At 45.2% G+C, this 19,993-nt stretch overlaps 1 protein-coding gene across 1 annotated transcript in view; it reads left to right on the top strand.

The window, feature by feature from the left end:
- Positions 1-19,993, top strand: part of LOC115471506 (E3 ubiquitin-protein ligase MARCH6) — a 350,986-nt gene that overhangs the window by 167,534 nt on the left and 163,459 nt on the right. The window contains exon 10 of the mRNA XM_030205152.1: positions 2,460-2,511. Within this exon, the coding sequence (XP_030061012.1) occupies positions 2,460-2,511 (52 nt within the window). The remainder of the gene's footprint in view (positions 1-2,459; positions 2,512-19,993) is intronic.

The raw sequence follows: 19,993 nt of genomic DNA, 5'->3' as shown, positions 1-19,993 counted from the left end.
TGAAGCCTGCTGTCTTCGGAGAATATCTACTACAGGTAAGTATCTTCACTTTATGCTTCTATTGAGATAACATTAAAGTTAGACTTAAATGTAGGTGATCAATTAACACCTTAGGTACTGTTTTCAAGAGATAATTAGGACAGGAGTCGAGTAAGCATTGTAAGTCAAGCATTGTGATTTGGTGTATTTGCGAAGGAAATGATTGATTTGGTTCGATATGATAGGGTGAAATGTCGACCTAGTTCTATTCATAGATGAGTAAAAGAGTGATTTTATAAATTAAGGAATTGCTCTGAGATGAAGGTTTTTCAGTTCATTTATTTTAGTTATTTTCTGTTCAAAATAGGCCAATTGGTCTTCTGAAGGGACAGATTCATTTATGAAAGTTATGTGTGAGTATTCAGCAATGAATGAACTAAAGCATATAGTTTTCTAAGGTGAATTGTTTTGTCTATGAATTTAGAGTAAGTAATTTTAGCTTTGGAAATCATATGTTTGTATTCTCTTAGGAGCTGTTTCCAATTTAACCAGTTACCATTAGTTTTAGTTTTGGACCAAATTCTTTCATTTCTTCTGCATTTTCTTTTCATTTCTATGAGATCTACATTGTACAAGGGAGATAATCTTGGATTAGGTCTGGATTTGGTTTTGATCGGTGCTATCTTGTCTAGAACTATGCTACAGGTGTCATTCCATTTTTGAATAAAGTTAATGGATGGAGGAGAGGGAAATAGTTGACTAAATTGTTCATTTTACTGAAAGTTTATAGGGTCAATTTACCTCTGGTTTGAAAGATGTGAGAATCGTTTCTTGTTTTAAGATTAAATGTAGCTTCCAGTACCTCATGAAAGACTCCAGAGGAAATTGGAGAGTCATGGGATTGGAGGTAGTGTTATACTGTGGATTAAAAACTGGTTAAAAGATAGAAAACAGAGAGTAGAGTAAAATAGTCAGTATTCTCAATGGAGAAGGGTAGATAATGGGGTTCCTCAGGGATCTGTGCTGAGATGAGAGTAACTAGTGAGGCAATTGAATAACTTTGTGTTGTCAGCAAATTTAAAGTTGTTAAATTGCAAGAAGACTGGGCATCTAAATGACAGATGACGTTTAATGTGAGCAAGTGCAGAGTGATGCACATGGGAAAGAGGAACCCAAACTATAGCTATATAATGCAAGGTTGCACATTAAGAGTCACCAACTGGCCCAAGAACCGAACCTTGTTGCACACCACTGGTAACGCCCTTTTCCTCAGAATGAGCTCCATTTACTGCTACCCATTGTTGCCTTCCATTCAGCTGGTTCCTAACCCAGTCACTTTAGGGCCCATACCGAGGGCACTCAGTTTATTAGTCATACATGTGGAATTGTGTCAAAGGTTTTGCTAAAATTTAAATACACCACATTTAGCGCTCTCCCTCGATCCAACACTCTGGTCACCCAGTCAAAGACATTAATTAGGTTTGTCTGACAAGACCTGCTTCTAGTGAAACCATGTTGCCTTTGGTCCTGTAATCTATTGGATTCAAAAAAACTTTTCTATTCTCTGTTATAAGTGTTTCCATTAAGTTACTTACCACAGAAGTCAGACTTACTGTTCTGTAGTTCCCAGCCTCTTTCTTCTGCTTTTGTAGAGAGAGACCACATCTGCTCTTCAGTCCTCCGGGAACCACTCCGACTCTAGAGAGTCATTGAAAAGGTCAGCCAGCGGAGCCGCTAGAACTTCCCTATGTTCTTTCAGTACCCCCGGATGTATGCCATCCAGCCCTATCGCTTTGCCCACCTTTAATTTAACAAGCTGTTCACGAACTCAGTCCTCTGAAAATCATTTAGTGACTATCACCTCTCCATTCCTATTTGTTTTGTCTTCTCCAATCCTGCTCCCAGCCCTTCAGCTGTGAACACAGAACAGAAATATTTAAGTAATTCTGCCTTATGTTTATCAGCTTCAACATATTCCTCCCTTTCACCTTTGTGTCTCTCAATGCCACGTTTGCACTTCCTTCTATCTAACAGATCTAAAGAATATCTTGTCCTCCCCTTTACTGTATTATCTATTTTTTTCTTCCATTTACATCTTTGCTTTCGTGACTAATTCTACCAGCTTCTCTTAGCTTTTCCAGATATTGTTGCCTGTCTTCCTCTTTCTGCAATCTCTTGTAGTTTATAAAAGCTAACCTTTTTCCTTACCTTTTCAGCTACTACAAGTAAATGTATTGCATTGTCATAGTGCTGTATGTCAACACAAGTAATTCTTGTTATAATCAAATTAACTGATGCGTATTTGTAATATATACATTTTAATACAGTAACTGTTTAATTTAGGTTTGTAATGTTTGAGGGTAAGATTGCTAGGTCAGAACAACATAAGTTGAATGCTGATAGCAGAAGGCTAATCTATCCTAAGAGAGCTGTAGATTTTGTCTTCATTATGTATTCATTTGTATTTTGTTTTCCTCCAGGAACATGTCTTCTGGGTTGTGTCGCTGAACACTCTTTTTATACTTGTCTTTGGTAGGTGCTGTTATTAAAGTTCATATTAACTTGCATTTCTGTAGATTAACTTTTAGAATAACATTTTTGCTCAGATAAGTCTATGCACAGTGTTAAGCTCCAAGTCTTGAAAATACTAATGTTGCTTTTATTATACTGTCAAATGCTGTAGCATTTCTTGTCCATCTTCTAGTCATTTCTGTTCAGCCTCTTATTTAATTAGCTTTTATTCTTGAAATATGTTAGTGGAGGAGTGGCCTAGTGGTTAGAGTGGTGGACTTTGGTCCTGGGGAACTGGGTTCGATTCCCACTGCAGGCACAGGCAGCTCCTTGTGACTCTGGGCAAGTCACTTAACCCTCCATTGCCCCAGGTACAAATAAGTACCTGTATATAATATGTAAGGCCGCATTGAACCTGCTATGAGTGGGAAAGTGCGGGGTACAATGTAAGAAAAATAAATAAAAATTGGTGTTCTCTAAGGGTATAGAGCACTGATTTCAATCAGTGTGCCGCAGCTGCGCCCCAGGTATGCTGCGTCGAGAGCTGCACAGGAATCCTGCGGAGTCCTCAGGGATCCCACCAACATCCTCCAGGTCCACAGAGATCCCATGGGCATGGAAGTAGCCCCTGCAGGGTTCATGTGGGGAGTGTTTGGGCCTCTTGGTGACCACCTACCTACCCAGGGTCCTAGTACCTCCTCCTCCTCCTCCTTCATAATTCAGCTCAGCTGCACTTCCTGTGTGGGCTGTTGCAGCAAGGCTCACAGTGTCACATGCATGGACCAGCAGCATCAGAGGTTACCTGATCTACTGACGTGTTTAGTGAACTCCATGTGCAACTGGCCAATGCATGTGTCCATGTGAGCCTTGCTGCATCAGCCCGAGCAGAGAGCAAGTGTAGCTGCGATGAATTATGAAGGAGGACTTGCTGCACAGTGCCAGTCAACTGCGGTTTCCTAGAAGCTGAGGATTTTTTCGTGGAAAGGTACTCATGTTTCTATAGCATGGGAAGGGATGGGGTGCTGGAGAGCACCTGGCCAGTGCAAGATGGTAGGAGAGGGCATCTGGGGGTGGGGGGAGGAGGGCTAGAGAACATGGGCTGGTGAAGTAAGAGAGGAAAAAGCATGGGGGAGGGGATGAGGGGGAGCTATAAAGCATGGGACAATGAAAGAAGGAGGGAGGGAGGAGGGAAGCTGGAGAGCATTGGACTGTTTGAAGGAGAGGGAGGTGAGAGCATTGGTGGGGTGGGGTGGGGGGAGGGCTTGAGAACATCAGGCCGGTGAAGGAAGGCAGAAGAGATCATGGGAGGGAGAGGCTGTAGAATATTGGACCAGTGAAGGAAGGAGAGAGCTTGGAGGGAGGGGACGGCTAGAGAGCATCGTACACTTGAAGGAACACTGGAGAGAGCATGGAAGGGAGGATAGAAGAGAGCATAGTACCCTTAAAGGAAGACTGGAGAGAACATGGGAGGGAGGGCATGATGAGGACCATCGTGGGAGAGGGAAAGTGATGTCTGGAGAGCATTGGACAGGTGAAGGAAGGGTGTGAGTGCCATTTTTGAACTCCCTCTGCATATATGGCTCCTTTATGCAGTATTTCTATGATTTTTAAGTAAATATATTAAGAAAAATACTGGGGCATATTTGCATATTGAGTAATGGAAATTGTAGTTTACTTGATAAAAAATAAAAGCTGTTTATATTTTTATTTTAGGTAATTTACTTCTTATTTGACCACTGTCTATTTTAGTTGCTGTTCTCTGGACTGACTTGCCTGTTAATGTATTTTTGAAGATTGTGGTCCTCAGAACTGTACACAGCACTGTAAATGAAGTCTCTGTTTTGGCACCGATGTATGGATAGAATGCTTCAAGTTATGGTACGGCTCAACTGGAACATTCTCTGGTGCAGTATTCTGTCAGTTTGGTCACATCTCATTCAGGGTCTGATCCAGAGAGTGAAAAGGTGAAACGAGCAGCACAACAATAGCATAAATGAGCTTGCCAGATTTCATTGTTAGATCATTTGTTAGTGGACCAGGAGTTATAAGATCGGCACAGATGCTGATCACATGTCATGTTTTTTTTTTTTGTTTTTTTTTTTTTACTTGGACCCTAGATACCTGTATAGATTTTGAGTTGGATATTCAGAGCTTTCCATGTTATTCTGGTACAGATATGTTCTCCTTAAGACAGTTGTACTATGACTTAATTTTCCTTTCACTTTTCTATTTTAAAATAGTAGTTGAGACTTGGTGGATCACTGTTTAGTACTGTCACAACTGCAATCACTAGGTGTCACTGGTACCATCTTAAAATGGTTCTACTCCTTTCTACGATCGCTCCTTCTCTTTTGTGTTCGATCATAAAATCTCATCCTCTAAATCTCTAACTTGTGGAGTGCCACAAGGCTGTATTCTCTCCCACTTCTTTTTAATATTAAGTAATTTCTTCAACGGTGTCCTTGATATAATTTTTAAATGTCTGATCATTTGCTTGTTTTAAATTGTGATAAAACAGGACTTGCTGGCTGACTGGTCACCTCTCTCTTCCTACTATTCCTCTTATGCTGTTCACAATACATTTGTCTCTGTTGCTATCTCTTTTCATGACACGTTTTGACTATTGTAACATCATTTATTGTCTGCTTAAAGATTGCAAAGTTTGCGGAATACAGCTTTCCTTGTCATCAAGCAGATGAAGCCATTACGTATGGGTTATGTCCATCAACCAGCAGGGGAGATAGAGAGCACTCAAACTTTCACAGTGCCCTCTTGGCCAGCTAGCTCCACTGCCTCTTCAGTATTCTCTATCTTCCCTTAGCAGGGTGGCTGCAGCTTGTTCGAGCTCCAGAAAAATCTGCCGGGAGGTGGTTCCTGGCTTGCCAGTTGTTAACCGGGTGTCGGATGCTATAGCAGCTTCACTTTAAAGGCACATAGGTTAGCCCTTTCCCTGCCTTACCCATACCTCTGTGGATGTGGACATATTGCCTTGCCTTCCCTGTCCTTACCCACCAACAGTGGAATGCAGGCATATAGGTTCGGCCTTTCCCACTCATCTGAGCCTCCGGAGTCTTCAATACCCTCTGCTTTCCTCACAGCTTAAAAAAAAAAAAAAATGTCACGTCGCGTTTTTAAACGCAGAGACGCGGGAACAGAGGTTTTTGACCTGATTTCAGCAGGATCGTAGAGTGTTTTCCAACTCCTCCGGGGTGGGCCCACGATCGGGGCGATTTTGGCGCGAACTGCCATTTTGATTTTACCGCCGTTTTTTTTTTCGGCGATGGCTGCGGACAATGTAAAGCGCTGTTCCACTTGTGGCAAGCGCCAAATCAGCAGCAGGGCTCTGAAATCGTGCTGTATTGGCGTAGGAGCCGGCCCGAGCATGGCGAGCGATGTTTCTTCTTCCCGCTCTGAGCTGGCAGCGGGCGCCATTTTTGCTTACACCGCATGGCGCGGCCCTCCGTGGACACGGAGAGACCTGAGCCGGGTGGGCACCTCGAGATGAGGTTATTTCAGGAGTGGCTAGCACCGGACAGGATTTGGGTGCCCAGGGGAGATTTTCTCCCCGGATTTTGTGCTTTTGCTGCATAAAGCATACATGATGAAAGAGCCCTCCCTCAAGGGTCGCCTGAGGCTCCTCTGATTGCCCCCCCCCCCCCGATGGATTCCTGGCCTGGGACTGCCCAGTGGAGGCTTTTTCCCGGATTCTTGGCCTAAAGATAAGCGCAGAAGGGTTAAATTCCCCTTCAGATTGTGGTGCAACCTTTTTCCCCCCCGTGGTCGGGTGTTGATGATTCCGGAGAACTCTGACAGACATTCTTGGTCGAGGAACCAGAGTCAGGTGCGGATTTACCACAGGATCTGGATGATCCCTCCGCGGTGAGGATTTTCCACCGTGATGAGCTGCCAGTGCTTATTTCAGATACCCTGCAGCCCTCTCGATTGAAGATCCTGAACAGTGGCATGGCCTCCTCGGGTAATCCCGGGATGGCTAGTACCAAGAAGCTGCTCGGGCCTTCCCTTTGCATGACTCCATCCTAGAGCTTGTTTCGGCTCAGTGGGCTGACCCCGAGGGACCTTTGAGAGTTTCCAGGTCTATGGGGCAGTTATACCCTCTGCGTGAGGGACATATGGCTCGTTTTCAAATGCCTACAGTGGATGCCCTAGTCACTGCGGTGACAAAGAGAACTACCCTCCCTGTTGAAGGAGGTGTTGCCCTGAAGGATGTTCAAGACCGTAGGCTGGAAACAGCGTTGAAAACGGTCCTTTGAAATTGCAGGTCTCACTGTTCGGGGCGTCTGCATGCAGCTGTTATGCTGTGAGAGCCTGCCTAGCTTGGCTGCAAAAGGCAGTGGCTCAGCCCGGAGATGGAGCGGAGCCCTTCTTGGATGTGGCTCCGCTGATGGAGGTGGCGTTGTCCTTTCTGGCTGATGCCCTTTATGACCTTGTCAGAGCTTCGGCTAAACAAATGCAGTAGCAGTGGCGGCTCGCCGTCGTCTGTGGCTACGACACTGGGCAGCGGACATGGCCTCTAAGCAAAGTTGGTGAAGTTGCCTTTTCAAGGACTTCTCCTATTTGGTGAGGAGTTAGAGAAAATTGTGAAAGGCCTGGGTGATCCAGAACCCCAGCGCTTGCCCGAAGATAGGCAGAGGCCTTCCTCTAAGGGCCAGGTGGTCCACTCCTCGTACAGACCTCGCTTCCGTGAAGCTAGAAGGTACCGCCCGGGGCGTTCTGCTGGGTTCACTTCACGTGCCCGTGGTCCGCAGAGGAACTCCTTTCGCTCGGACAAGCGTTCCGCAGCCGGTGGGCTCAAGACCAGGAGTTCAAGGGCGACCCTCTCAATGATGGTGCGCCGGCCCTCTCCTCGATGCCTGTCATCGGAGGACGGCTTTCCCTCTTTGTCGAGGATGGGCCAAGATTTCCTCAGATCAGTGGGTTCTGGACCTGATCAGAGATGGATACAGAATAGAATTCAACGCCCCAGTAAGAGACGTGTTTGTGGAGTCCCCGATGCGGTTCTGCCGTCAAACGGGCGGCGGTGGAGGAGACTTTACAAGGTCTGATTCAGTTAGGGGCAGTGACCCGGTGCCTCCCGCCGAGCAGGCTGCGGCCGATACTCCATCTACTTTGTGGTGCCGCGAAAAGGTGGGTCCTTTCGCCCTATTCTGGACTTAAAAGAAGTGAACAAGTCCCTGAGAGTGCGGCATTTCCACATGGAATCCCTGCGCTCCGTCAATGTGGCGGTTCAGCCAGGAGAGTTTCTCACGTCTCTAGACCTGAAAGAAGCTTACTTGCACATACCGATTTGGCCCCCGCACCAGAAGTTTCTGAGTTGGTGGTGTTGGGAAAACATTTCCAGTTCAGGGCCTTGCCTTTGGCCTCGCCACAGCTCCCCGAACCTTTTCGAAGGTAATGGTGGTAGTAGCTGCTTTTCTCAGGCGAGAAGGTATCGGGTTCACCCGTACCTAGACGACTGGCTCATCAGAGCAGACTCTGCAACAGAGAGCTTACAAGCTACAGCCAGAGTGGCTCAGTACTGCAATCTCTAGGCTGGGTCGCCAATATGGCCAAAAGTCACCTGTCCCCTTCACAATCTCTAGAGTTTTGGGGGCCAGGTTCGACACAGTCTCGGGCTATGTGTTCCTACCCGAGCCAAGGCGGTGCAAGCTTCAGAATCAGGTCCGTCTGCTCCTGAGGATGCCCCGCCCGCGAGCTTGGGACATTGTCCAGCTGCTGGGATCGATGACAGCTACGATGGAAGTGGTACCCATGGTGAGAGCGCACCTGAGACCTCTATAGTATTCCCTACTCCGGAGAATGGTCTCCTATTTCTCAGGATTACCAATGCAGACTTACTTGGCTCCCTGCGGCCCGTCTCAGCATGGAGTGGTGGCTCTCGGACAGCATGCTGCGGCGAGGAATGCCGCTGACGCTCCCCGTTTGGTGCCTAGTGGTAACAGATGCCAGCCTGAAGGGCTGGGGCGCACACTGCATGGGGAAGCATGCCCAGGGTCTATGGACACCCGAGGAGTCGTAGTGGTCCATCAACCGCCTAGAGTTGAAAACGGTGTTTTCAGGCGCTTCTGGCCTTTCAAGTGACCCTGGAAGGATTGGCGTCAGAGGTGATGTCGGACAACACGACAACGGTGGCCTATATAAAATCGACAAGGTGGAACAAGGTGCAGAGCACGTAGCCGCGCAGGCCGAACTGATTTGCCACTGGCCGAGCTGCATCTTCAGTGTCTGTCGGCAGCTCTATTGCAGGTCAGAGCAATGTGCAGGCCGAGTTATCTGAGCAGGCAATCAGATCGATCCAGCAGAATGGAATCTGGCAGACGAAGTATTCCTGCAGATCTGTGCAAATGGGGCAAGCCCGTGATGGATCTAATGGCGACAAGTGCCAATGCCAAAGTCCCGTGCTTCTTCAGCAGACGGAGAGATCCTCGCTCGGCGGGTTGGATGCCTTGGCTCAACCCTGGCCTCCGGGTCTACTTTATGTGTTTCCCCCATGGGCCTTGATAGGGCGCCTGCTCTTGCGGATTCGGCTGCACCCAGGAGAAGTGGTCCTCATCGCCCCGGATTGGCCAAGGAGACCTTGGTATGCAGACCTCCGACAGATGCTCCTGGAGGCTCCTCTGCCGTTACCTCTGGTACCGAACCTGTGGACTCAGGAACGGTAGCCATGGAGGACGCCGGCCGCTTTGGTCTTACGGCATGGCTATTGAGATGGCGCAATTGAGGGATAAAGGTTATTCCAAGTAAAGTTATTTCCACTCTCCTGCAAGCCCGCAATGCGGTCCAACGTCCGTGGCTTATGCAGGATTGGTGCCTGTTTGAGTCCTTGGTGTGCTTCCAGAGCATTGTTCCAATGCGGGCTCCTGTCTCGCGATTCTGGACTTTTTGCAGGAAGTGTACAAAAAGGCTTGGCCTATAATTTCCCTGCGGGTGCAGGTGGCAGCGTTGGCCTCCTTCGTGGTAAGGTGGAAGGCGTGTCTTTGGCTGCTCACCCAGATGTGGCACGGTTTCTAGAGGGGTGCTTCGGCTCCGACCTCCAGTGCGAGCACCCTGTCCAGCTTGGAACCTGTGGCTAGTTTGTGAAAACCCTGCAGGCATCCTCCTTTTGAGACCGCTTCGGCGAGCATCGAGGAAAGACTTGACCCTGAAGGCCGTTTTCTCTGGTGGCCTAACCTCGCGAGACGGGTGTCAGAGCTCCCAGGCGCTGTCCTGTAGAGACCCATTTCTGGCAATTTCAGAGTCCGGAGTCACGGTTCGGACCGTGCCTTCCTTTATGCCTAAGGTGTTTCAGCCTTTCACTTAAACCAGCCTATTTTCTTGCCTCTTTTTCAGAGGAAAGTTTTCCAGAATCTTTTGGGCAGCTGCACCTTTTGGTGTGGCGCAGGACTCTGCTGCAGTATCTGCGAGTTACTAACTCTTCAGGACTTCGATCATCTGTTTGTTTTGCTATCCGGCTCTCGCAGAGGGTCTCCAGCGTCTAAGGCCGACTATTGCCCGCTGGCTCAAAGAAACTATCTTTTCAGGCTTATCTGCTGGCCGGCAGGGTTCCGCCTTGACCTTTAAGGCACATTCTATAGAGCGATTTCTTCCTCTTGGCTGAAACTGGAGCCACTCTCTCTTCAAGAGTATGCAGTGCAGCAACATGGGCTTCTAAGCTCTTCCTTTGCCCGACATTACGGCTGGATGTGGCTGCCAGAGGATGTGCGGTTTGGTGCACAAGTGCTAGCGCATGGTGTGGCTTGTTCCCCACCCTATCTAGGGATTGCTTTTGTTACATCCCATGACGTAATGGCTTCATCTGCTTGATGACAAGGAGGGAAATTAGGTTCTTACCTTTGTAATTTTCTTTCCTTTAGTCATAGCAGATGAAGCCTGAGCCCTCCCTGTATGATGTCCTGTATACTGTGAATCTGTTTTCAGGTTCTGTTCTAATTTCCTGAAGTTCCTTCCTTGGGAGAAAGTTGAAAACAATCTTCAGGATTCATGTTCATTAAATTTAGGAGGATGTGTTCATTTCCCTCCAGCAGGTTTGGAGAATGTGTGATTCTCTCCAGGAGGCGCGTGTGTTCCCCTCCAGTTCTATAAATAGAGGATGAGTTCATTCCCTCCAGTGGGTTGGAGGATGTGTGCTTCCCTCCAGGAGGCGCGTGTGTTCCCCTCCACTTATACAATAGGAGGATGAGTGTGATTCCCTCCAGGAGGATGTGCATTCCCCTTTATGAGTTCATGCCCCTGTGATGGGCCATCGTTCGCTGTGAGGAAAGCTCTTGTGATTCCCATTGCGGTTTTGCCATATTGCTTTGGAAGCTTCAAATACTGAAGAGGCAAGTGGAGGCTAGCTGGCTAAGAGGGCACTGTGAACGTTTGAGTGCTCTCTATCTCCCCTGCTGGTTGATGGACATAACCCATGCGTAATGGCTGTATCTGCTATGACTAAAGGAAAGTAAAATTACCAAGGTAAGAACCTAAGTTCTCCCCATTTTTTTTATAGAGTAAATGGCGAGATTATGTGGATCAATATAAAGAATATTTTTCTTCTAAACCTGTTCTCTTTTGTGAGGCTGTGAAAGTAGTTTTACGTGGGGAAATCTCATTACATGGCCATAAGAAAAGAGTAGGTGAGGCTGATTTACTCCATTTGCAGACAAGAGTTCAACAATTGTTTGGTACCAACCCTCGTGTTTCCACTAAGGCTTGTTTTCTGGCATCCCAGACTGTGTTAAATCAGCTGATCCATTCTAGAACCCAGAGGGCTTATCTTACTACCGTTATCAATTTTTGAAGCATGCTGTTAAGCAGGGGAGTCTTTGGCTCATTTGGTGATAGACTGGAAGCCTGTGTTGGTGGTTCAGTTATTGGATGGGGCAAACCAATATGTTAGATCTGAGGAGGATACATGTACACTGTTTCAGGACTTTTACACGCGTCTTTCCTCCCCCCGGAGAATGTGGGTTTAGAGGATGTCTCTTAACTTGCTGGACAGTCTTTACCCCACCTGACAGACTCCCAATGTGCCTTACTCTGTGTACCTATCTTGGAGGATGAAGTGAATTTGGAGTTACAGGCTAGCCCTCTTCATAAAGCTTTGGAGTGGATGGCTTGCCCTCTGAACTTTTCAAAATCCTAACCCCAGCAGTGGTCCCTTGTTTGGCTACAGTTTTTAATTCTTATTTTAGTAGTGGCACTCTGCCTAACACTTACAAGTAGCTCAAATTGTGGTACTTTTGAAATCTGGTAAAGATTCTCATTACATAGATTCATACTGCCCTATCTCCCTGTATCTTTTGAAGCTGTTATTTGCTTAGGTCTTGGCAGTCATCTAGCCCAAGTTTAGCCACTTAGTGGCAGTCCCTCAGGTGGGCTTTGTGAAATCCCAATTGGTAGCAAAAAATATGCAACAGATTTTGACATCTTTGGAGATGGTGCATCTCCGCTCGTTGCATTATCTGCTTATCAGTTTTGAATCAAAAAAGGCCTTTGATAGGGTTCATTGATCATTTCTGTTTGAGGTTTTATGGTTTTCGGGGTTATTTTTTAGCAGCGGTTCAGGCTCTTTATCAGAACTCTAGGGCAGAGATTAAGGCGAACGGGGTGTCATCTGCTTCCTTCCCCATAGCTTGTGGGATGCGGCAGGGGTGCCCTCTTTCCTTGCTTCTTTTTTTCGTCTTGTTCTAGACCCCTTAATTTGGGGCATCTTGGAGGCTAGAGATATTTGGGGGGGGGGGGGGGGGGGGGCTTGTATTGGCACTGCTACCTTTAAAATCTCTGCTTTTGCAGACGATCTTAGCGAACCCAAGTCCTCTTTGCCAGCCTTGTTGGACATTCTTGCAGAATTGGGAGTTGTCTCTGGGTTTTGTATCAGTTTTACAAAGTCTGAGGTCTCATGATCAATATAAAGGAAGCAGATTCAGCTGTGAGTGGACCCTCTGCAATTATGTACTATTTGTCCCAATTTTCTTTTACTAAACAACAAGTTGCAGCAGTGGTCTGGCCTACCTTTATCATTGAATGGGGCGCATTAGTCTCTTCAACCATGGTCATTTTTTCCTAAATGGTTGTTGCATGAAATGCCTAGCCACCCGCCTGGGGCTAACCCTGTGGCCATTTAGACGGGTCTATCCCTAGCACAGCTCAGGTCCACCTGCACCTGCCGCTTGTGCTCTGCACTCAAGATCCCTCTTCCCACCGACTGAGTCACAACGGCCTCTGGGCAAGTGTCCCATTCTCAAATTATCCCCAGTGATTTCTAGGTTACTGGAGGCCACACTCCCAGTGGTCCCACAGTTCCCAGAAAAACACTGACAGGCCAACACACCAAACAGCCAGGATGCTTTATCAGTCCAGACAAGCAGAGTCAACAAACTAATAGTGTTCATTGTCACAGAACTTGGAAACAGAAAAAGGGCAGACAAGCAGAGTCAACAAACTAATAGTGTTCATTGTCACAGAACTTGGAAACAGAAAAAGGGCAGACAAGCAGAGTCAACAAACTAATAGTGTTCATTGTCACAGAACTTGGAAACAGAAAAAGGGCAGACAAGCAGAGTCAACAAACTAATAGTGTTCATTGTCACAGAACTTGGAAACAGAAAAAGGGCAGACAAGCAGAGTCAACAAACTAATAGTGTTCATTGTCACAGAACTTGGAAACAGAAAAAGGGCAGACAAGCAGAGTCAACAAACTAATAGTGTTCATTGTCACAGAACTTGGAAACAGAAAAAGGCAGACAAGCAGAGTCAACAAACTAATAGTGTTCATTGTCACAGAACTTGGAAACAGAAAAAGGCAGACAAGCAGAGTCAACAAACTAATAGTGTCATTGTCACAGAACTTGGAAACAGAAAAGGGCAGACAAGCAGAACAATAACAGGTAACTGAAATAATGGATCAATTATAACACTATCTAAACATTTGTATACTATCTAAATAGTAACAGGGAAGATCAGGCAGTAAAACTGTTCAGAGCCTCAGCAAAGTGATCCTACTCTCATTTCTTCCTGGCTAAGACTGGAGCAGAAGCCAGTAACTCCTGGTTAACTTCAAACTCCAGGCCAATCAGAGCTCAGAATAAACAACATTTGAAAATAGCTGGCTATATCACTGCAGGCACTTCCTCTTTTTCTGTGTTAACTAAAACGGAAAGGTCTGTTCTCTGTAACAGCTTTAAGCATAAACATGCACCACCTGCTGGCCAACTAGAGAAATACATTGCAGGAAAATATCAATATAATTATCACAGACTTAAACACACTGTTCTGTCACAGTTGTATTATTTGCAAACCCTACCTTTGTTTCTGACCTCCAGCATTTGTAAACTTTGTCTAGTTTGGTTTCTCGCTGTTGCTGGGGGGAAGGGGGGGAGAGACAAGAAACAGAAGATTAAATACCAATTTCTAGTGGGTAATTGGTATTGTGGGGGGGGGGGGGGGGGGGGGGGGGGGGGGGGGGGGGGGGGGGGGGGGGAGAGGTTAAACTTCCAGATGTTAAGTTACATATTATAACCTGCATGTTGCAGCATCTCATGGGGACGTCTATATGCCACTGGACATGGAATTTTCCTTTTGTTTTCCCCTACATCATCATTGTGTTGCACGTTCAATCCTCTGTTTTACAGTTTCATTTGCATAAGAGTGTGTTAATTAAACTTGTTTGGGCGGTCTGGAGGGATATTGCTCAGTTGTAGAAGTTTAACCCCCATTGTAGTTGTTTGTTTCCTTTATTGAGGGAACTTGGACTTCCCTCCAGGTGCAGGTAACCCTCGGTTATTGACTTGGGTTGAAGAGTGTCTTAGTCATTGTGTCATTTTCTTTCACCCACGAGGGAGGGAGAGACGCTGGATCTGGTGCTCACAAATGCGGATAGCGTGGGGATGAAATGTCCAATTGGGTGCCCACCTGGGCGGCAGTGACCATCAACGGTTTGGTTTGATATGACGGCTGAAGAGGAGGGTGGCCACTCAAAACTCAAAGTCCTGGATTTCAAGCATGCTGACTTTAGTAAAATGGGGGAATACCTAAGGAAGGAGCTGATGGGCTGGTAGGAACGTACGAGAAGTGGAAGGACAGTGGTCCAGGCTGAAAGAAGCTATAAATAGGGCCACAAACCATTTATTGTAAGGAAAGTAATAAAAGCAAGAGAAAAAAGAAACCGCTATGGGTTCTCCAAGAAAGTGGCTGGAGAAAATAAAGGCTAAAGAGTTTCGCCATTCCAGAAATTAAAATAAAAAAACTCAGACGAGGAACACGGGGAGGAATACCAGAGGAAACTGAAAGAAGCCAAGAGACAGGTATGTCTGGCGAAAGCGCAAGCGGAAGAACAAATGGCTAGAAAGTAAGGAGGGGTGACAAAAATTTCTTCAGGTATTAGTGAAAGGGAGAATGACTAAAAGGGAATTGTGAGACTAAAAGATACTGCAATCCGCTATGTAGATAATGATGAAGAAAAGGCCAAATTTTGCTAAATAGATACTTTTGTTCTGTTTTTACTGAAGAAAATCCTGGAGAAGGATCACAATGGACTGGCAAAAGTTCATTTGAGAATGGCGTGGATATAGCACCATTCAAGGAAGGAGAGTGTGTATCAACAAACTAGAAAAACTAAAGGTGACAAAGCCATGGGACCGGATGGGATCCACCCCAGGATATTGAGGGAGCTTAGAGAGGTTCTGGCGGGGTCCTCTTAAAGATTTGTTTAATAAATCCTTAGAAATGGGAGAGGTTCCGAGGGATTAGAGAACGGCAGGAGGTGGTCCCTCTTCACAAAAGTGGTGATAGGGAAAAGCTGGAACTACAGGCCGGTAAGCCTCACTTCGATTATTGGCAAAGTAATGGAAGCGATGCTGAAGGAAAGGATAGTGAATTTCCTGGAAGAAAATGAGTTGCAAGATCCGAGACAACATGGTTTACCAAAGGGAAATCGTGCCAAATGAATCTCATTGAATTCTTTGATTGGGTGACCGGAGATTTGAACCGTGGACTTGCTATAGACGTAATCTACTTAGATTTCAGCAAAGCTTTTGACACGGTTCCCCACAGGAGGCTCTTAATAAACTGGATGGGCTGAAGATAGGACCCAAGATGGTAAACTGGATGGGCTGAAGGTAGGACCCAAAGTGGTGACTGGATTAGGAACTGGTTGACGGGACAGGCGCCAGAGGGTGGTGGTGAATGGAGTTCGCTTGGAGGAGCGAAAGGTGAGTAGTGGAGTGCCTCAGGGATCGTGCTGGGGCTGATTCTGTTCAATATATTTGTGAGTGACATTGCCGAAGGGTTAGAAGGTAAAGTTTGCCTCTTTGCGGATGATACTAAGATTTGTAACACAGTGGACACTCCGGAGGGAGTGGAAAACATGACAAAAGGATCTGACAAAAGCTAGAAGAATGGTCCTAAGGTTTGGCAATTAAAAATTCAATGCGAAGAAATGCAATGTGATGCACTTAGGGGAATAGAATCCAAGAGAGGCGTATGTGTTAGGCGGTGAAAGTCGGCTAGGTACGGATGGGGAGAGGGATTTTGGGGTGATAGTATCTGAGGATCTGAAGGGCGATGAAACAGTGTGACAAGGCGGTGGCCGCAGCTAGAAGGGTTACTAGGCTGTGTAGAGAGAGAGGTGTGACCAGCAGAAGAAAAGAGGTGTTGATGCCCCTGTACAAGTCCGTTGGTGAGGCCCCACCTGGAGTATTGTGTTCAGTTTTGGAGGCCGTATTCTTGCTAAGATTGTAAAAAGAATTGAAGCGGTGCAAAGAAAGCTATAAGGATGGTATGGGATTTGCGTTACAAGACGTATGAGGAGAGAATTGCGGACCTGAACATGTATACCCTGGAGGAAAGAAGAAACGGGTGATATGATACAGACGTTCAAATATTTGAAAGGTATTAATCTGCAAAACGAACCTTTTCGGAGATACGAAGACGGTAGACGAGAGGACATGAATGAGATTGAAGGGGGCAGACTCAAGAAAAAATGTCAGGAAGTATTTTTTCACGGAGAGAGTGGTGGATGCTTGGAAATGCCTCCCGCGGGAGGTGGTGGAGATGAAAACGGTAACTGGATTCAAACATGCGTGGGATAAACATAAAGGAATCCTGTTCAGACGAAATGGATCCTCAGGAGCTTAGCCGAGATTGGATAACGGAGCCGCGGAGCTGGTGGTTGGGAGGCGGGGATAGTGCCGGGCAGACTTGTACGGTCTGTGCCCTGAAAAAGACAAGTACAAATCAAGGTAAGATATACACAAAAAAAGGTGCACATTTCTTGGGCAGACTGGATGGACCGTGCAGGTCTTTTTCTGCCGTCATCTACATGTTACTATGTTACTATGTAGATGGCTTCATGCGAATATCGATTGCTTTATTTTCAGATGGGTTGGATTTTTGCTGCTCAATATGCATTTCAGTAACTTGCTCATTATATTTCCTCTTTAGATCCGCGGACTCAGTATTGATCTGGATTCTAGAACTGCAGGACTTTTTGATGTACTGTTGGAGACCTTGTTTCTATTTGTTACATAAAATGATTGCTTGTTATTTTCCCCTCTGCAGATCTTGGGGATTTAGCACTCATTGTTGGAAGACTTGCATCTTCCCAATTTGTTCCAAGGACCTCCTTCGTTATATCTGCCAATATTCATTGTGGGTATATAGTGCAGAACTTAAGAAATGCCAATATCGTATGATACTCAGGGCTTATGTTTCACAATCTAGATTACATATGGGCTATATTGACACATCTGTTTGCCATAAATGTGGGGAGCTTCCTAATACTTTTTATCATGCTTTTTGGGAATGCAAATTAAGTCCTTTTGGAGGTCCTTGACATGTTATCTGGAGCGAATTTTACACACACCCTTTCTCCTCCATAGGTATCAGTGCTAAACATCAGGCAACTTGGGTAATGAAGGCTTGCATAGTGGGGAAGAAATGTATTTTGCAGAATTTGACTAAGCCTGAGGCTCCGCAGTATCGCATTGGGGGAATAGACTTCATAGGCTGCTTTTGATGGAGCTTAGAGCCACACAGTTAACTTTTAAATCTCAACTTCAGTTTTATTCTGTTTGGTGGCTGTATGTGTAGTCTTTGGCTCCTCATGCCCATAGTCATATGTTAAATCAATTGAGTTCTCTTTCAGATGCCACAAGGTAGTATTCCCCCCCCCCTTTTTTCCCCCCTTCAGGGACAGTTGAGGGTGCTTCTTGTCTTCCTGATACTCTACATTTCTTCTAGTGGGGATTATAAGAATCCAGACCCTCCTGATGGGTTTTGGTTATATGAGTATTATGGGACTATGTGGGATTGCAGTTTTTCTGGCATCTGGTTGGGCTTGCTTTTGGGTATTTTTTTTTTGTTCTATTCTAAGCTAGTCTTATAATAGCTGGTAGGGTGGTTGGGGGAGGGTGGGGATTTTTCAAACTTAATGAAAAAGGATTAATGACGAGATGCTTTATGTTGCTGTTCTCAGATATGCGTAATTTTATGCATTTCTGCTTATTGCTGTTATTGTGTCAATGTCTTGTTATTCGCATTGCCATCAATAAAAATTGTTAAATGTTAAATTACTGAACTTTAAACACAATCAATACTTGTTTGTTAAATAACATATATATCTTTAAACTGATAGTGTGCCCTGACAATTTTTGTGCCTTGTAAATGTGTCACAGATGAAAAAGTTGAAAATCACAGGTCTACAGTGCTGTTCCTATAAGAGCTACTACAGCATGTTTTCTTGATTATTCACAAGGTTCTGCTCTAAGAACAGAGCATTGCTATGTTCTTCCTCAGTGATTGTGATTGCTGTGTAGTCAGCATGCTGATCATTAGTTGGAGCAACATATAAAATACTGAGTTGTCCATTCAGCCCTATTAAACTAAATCAGTGTTTTTATGCAGTGCAGATGTATTTTACTATTATGAGAGGCATGTGAATACCAAATGGAAAGCTGACAGAGATGTTTTGAAAGCCTGTAATTATTTTAATAAAATTAAACTCAGCCTTGGGCAAGTCACTTAACTCTCCATTGCTCCAGATAAAAAAACTTAGATTGTAAGCCCACTAAGGATAGGGAAAATAACTCCTGTACGTACGTATTGCCATAATGGTGACAGACTGAAGGACCATCAAGCCCAGCATCCTGTTTCCAACAGTGGCCAATCCAGGTCACAAGTACCTGACAAGATCCCAAGAAAGTACAATACATTATATGCTGCTTATCCTAGAAATAAGCAATGGATTTTCCCTGAGTCCTTTTTAATAATGGACTATAGACTTTTCCTTGTAGGAAGACATCGAAACCTTTTTTAAACCCACTAAGCTAACTGCGTTTACTACATTCTGCTGGCAATGAATTCAGAGTTTAATTACACGTTGAGTGAAGAAAACTTTCTCCGATTCATTTTAAATTTACTACTTTGTTTCTTCATTGCGTGCCCCCTAGTCCTAGTATTTTTGGAAAGAGTAAACAAGCAATTCACTTCTACCTGTTTCCACTCCTCACTATTTTATAGACCTCGATCATATCTCCCCTCCAGACATCTTTTCTCCAAGCTGAAGAGCCCTAGCCGCTGTAGCTTTTCCTCATAGGGAAGTCATCCCATCCCCTTCATAATTTTCATCGTCCTTCTCTGTACCTTTTCTAATTCCACCGTATCTTTTTGCGGTCGCACCATGGAACGATACAAAGATATTATAATGACCTCACTTTTGTTTTCCATTCCTTCCTAATAATACCTAACATTCTATTTGCTTTTTTTAGCCGCTGCCGCACACTGAGCAGAGGGTTTCAATGTATCTCAATAATGACGCCTAGATCCCTTTTCTGGTCGGTGACTCCTAATGTGGACCTTGCATTGCGTAGCTATAATTCGGGTTTCTCTTTCCCACTTGCATCACAACTTTGATGATGTCAGCAAATTTAATTACCTCACTAGTTACTCCCATCTCCAGATCATTTATAAATATGTTAAAAAGCAACAGTCCAGCACAGACCCCTGGGGAACCCTAACATCTACCCTTCTCCATTGAGAATACTGACCATTTAACCCTACTCTCTGTTTTCTGTCTATTAACCAGTTTTTAATCCACAGTACCTCTTATCCAATGACTCCCCAATTTCCTCTGGAGTCTTTCATGAGGTACTTTGCCCAAACAACTTTTGAAAATCTAGACACAATATTGACTGGCTCACCTTTATCCACTTTTGTTCACCCCTTCAAAGAAATGTGATAGATTGGTGAGGCAAGGTTTCCCTTCATTAATCCATGTTGTCTTGTCTCATTAATCCTTGCTTTTGAATGTGCTCTGTAATTTTGTTCTTTATAATACTCTACCATTTTGCCCGCACTGACCTCAGGCTAACCGGTCTATAATTTCCTGAATCTCCTCTGGAACCTTTTTTAAAAATCGGCGTTACATTGGCCACCCTCCAGTCTTCTGATACCATGCTTGATTTTAAAGATAAACTATATATTACTAACAGTAGTTCTGCAAGTTCAT

This window comes from Microcaecilia unicolor, chromosome 1, assembly GCF_901765095.1.
Source record: "Microcaecilia unicolor chromosome 1, aMicUni1.1, whole genome shotgun sequence".
In the NCBI taxonomy this organism is placed as follows: domain Eukaryota; kingdom Metazoa; phylum Chordata; class Amphibia; order Gymnophiona; family Siphonopidae; genus Microcaecilia; species Microcaecilia unicolor.
This window is presented reverse-complemented; position numbering and strand designations above follow the sequence as displayed.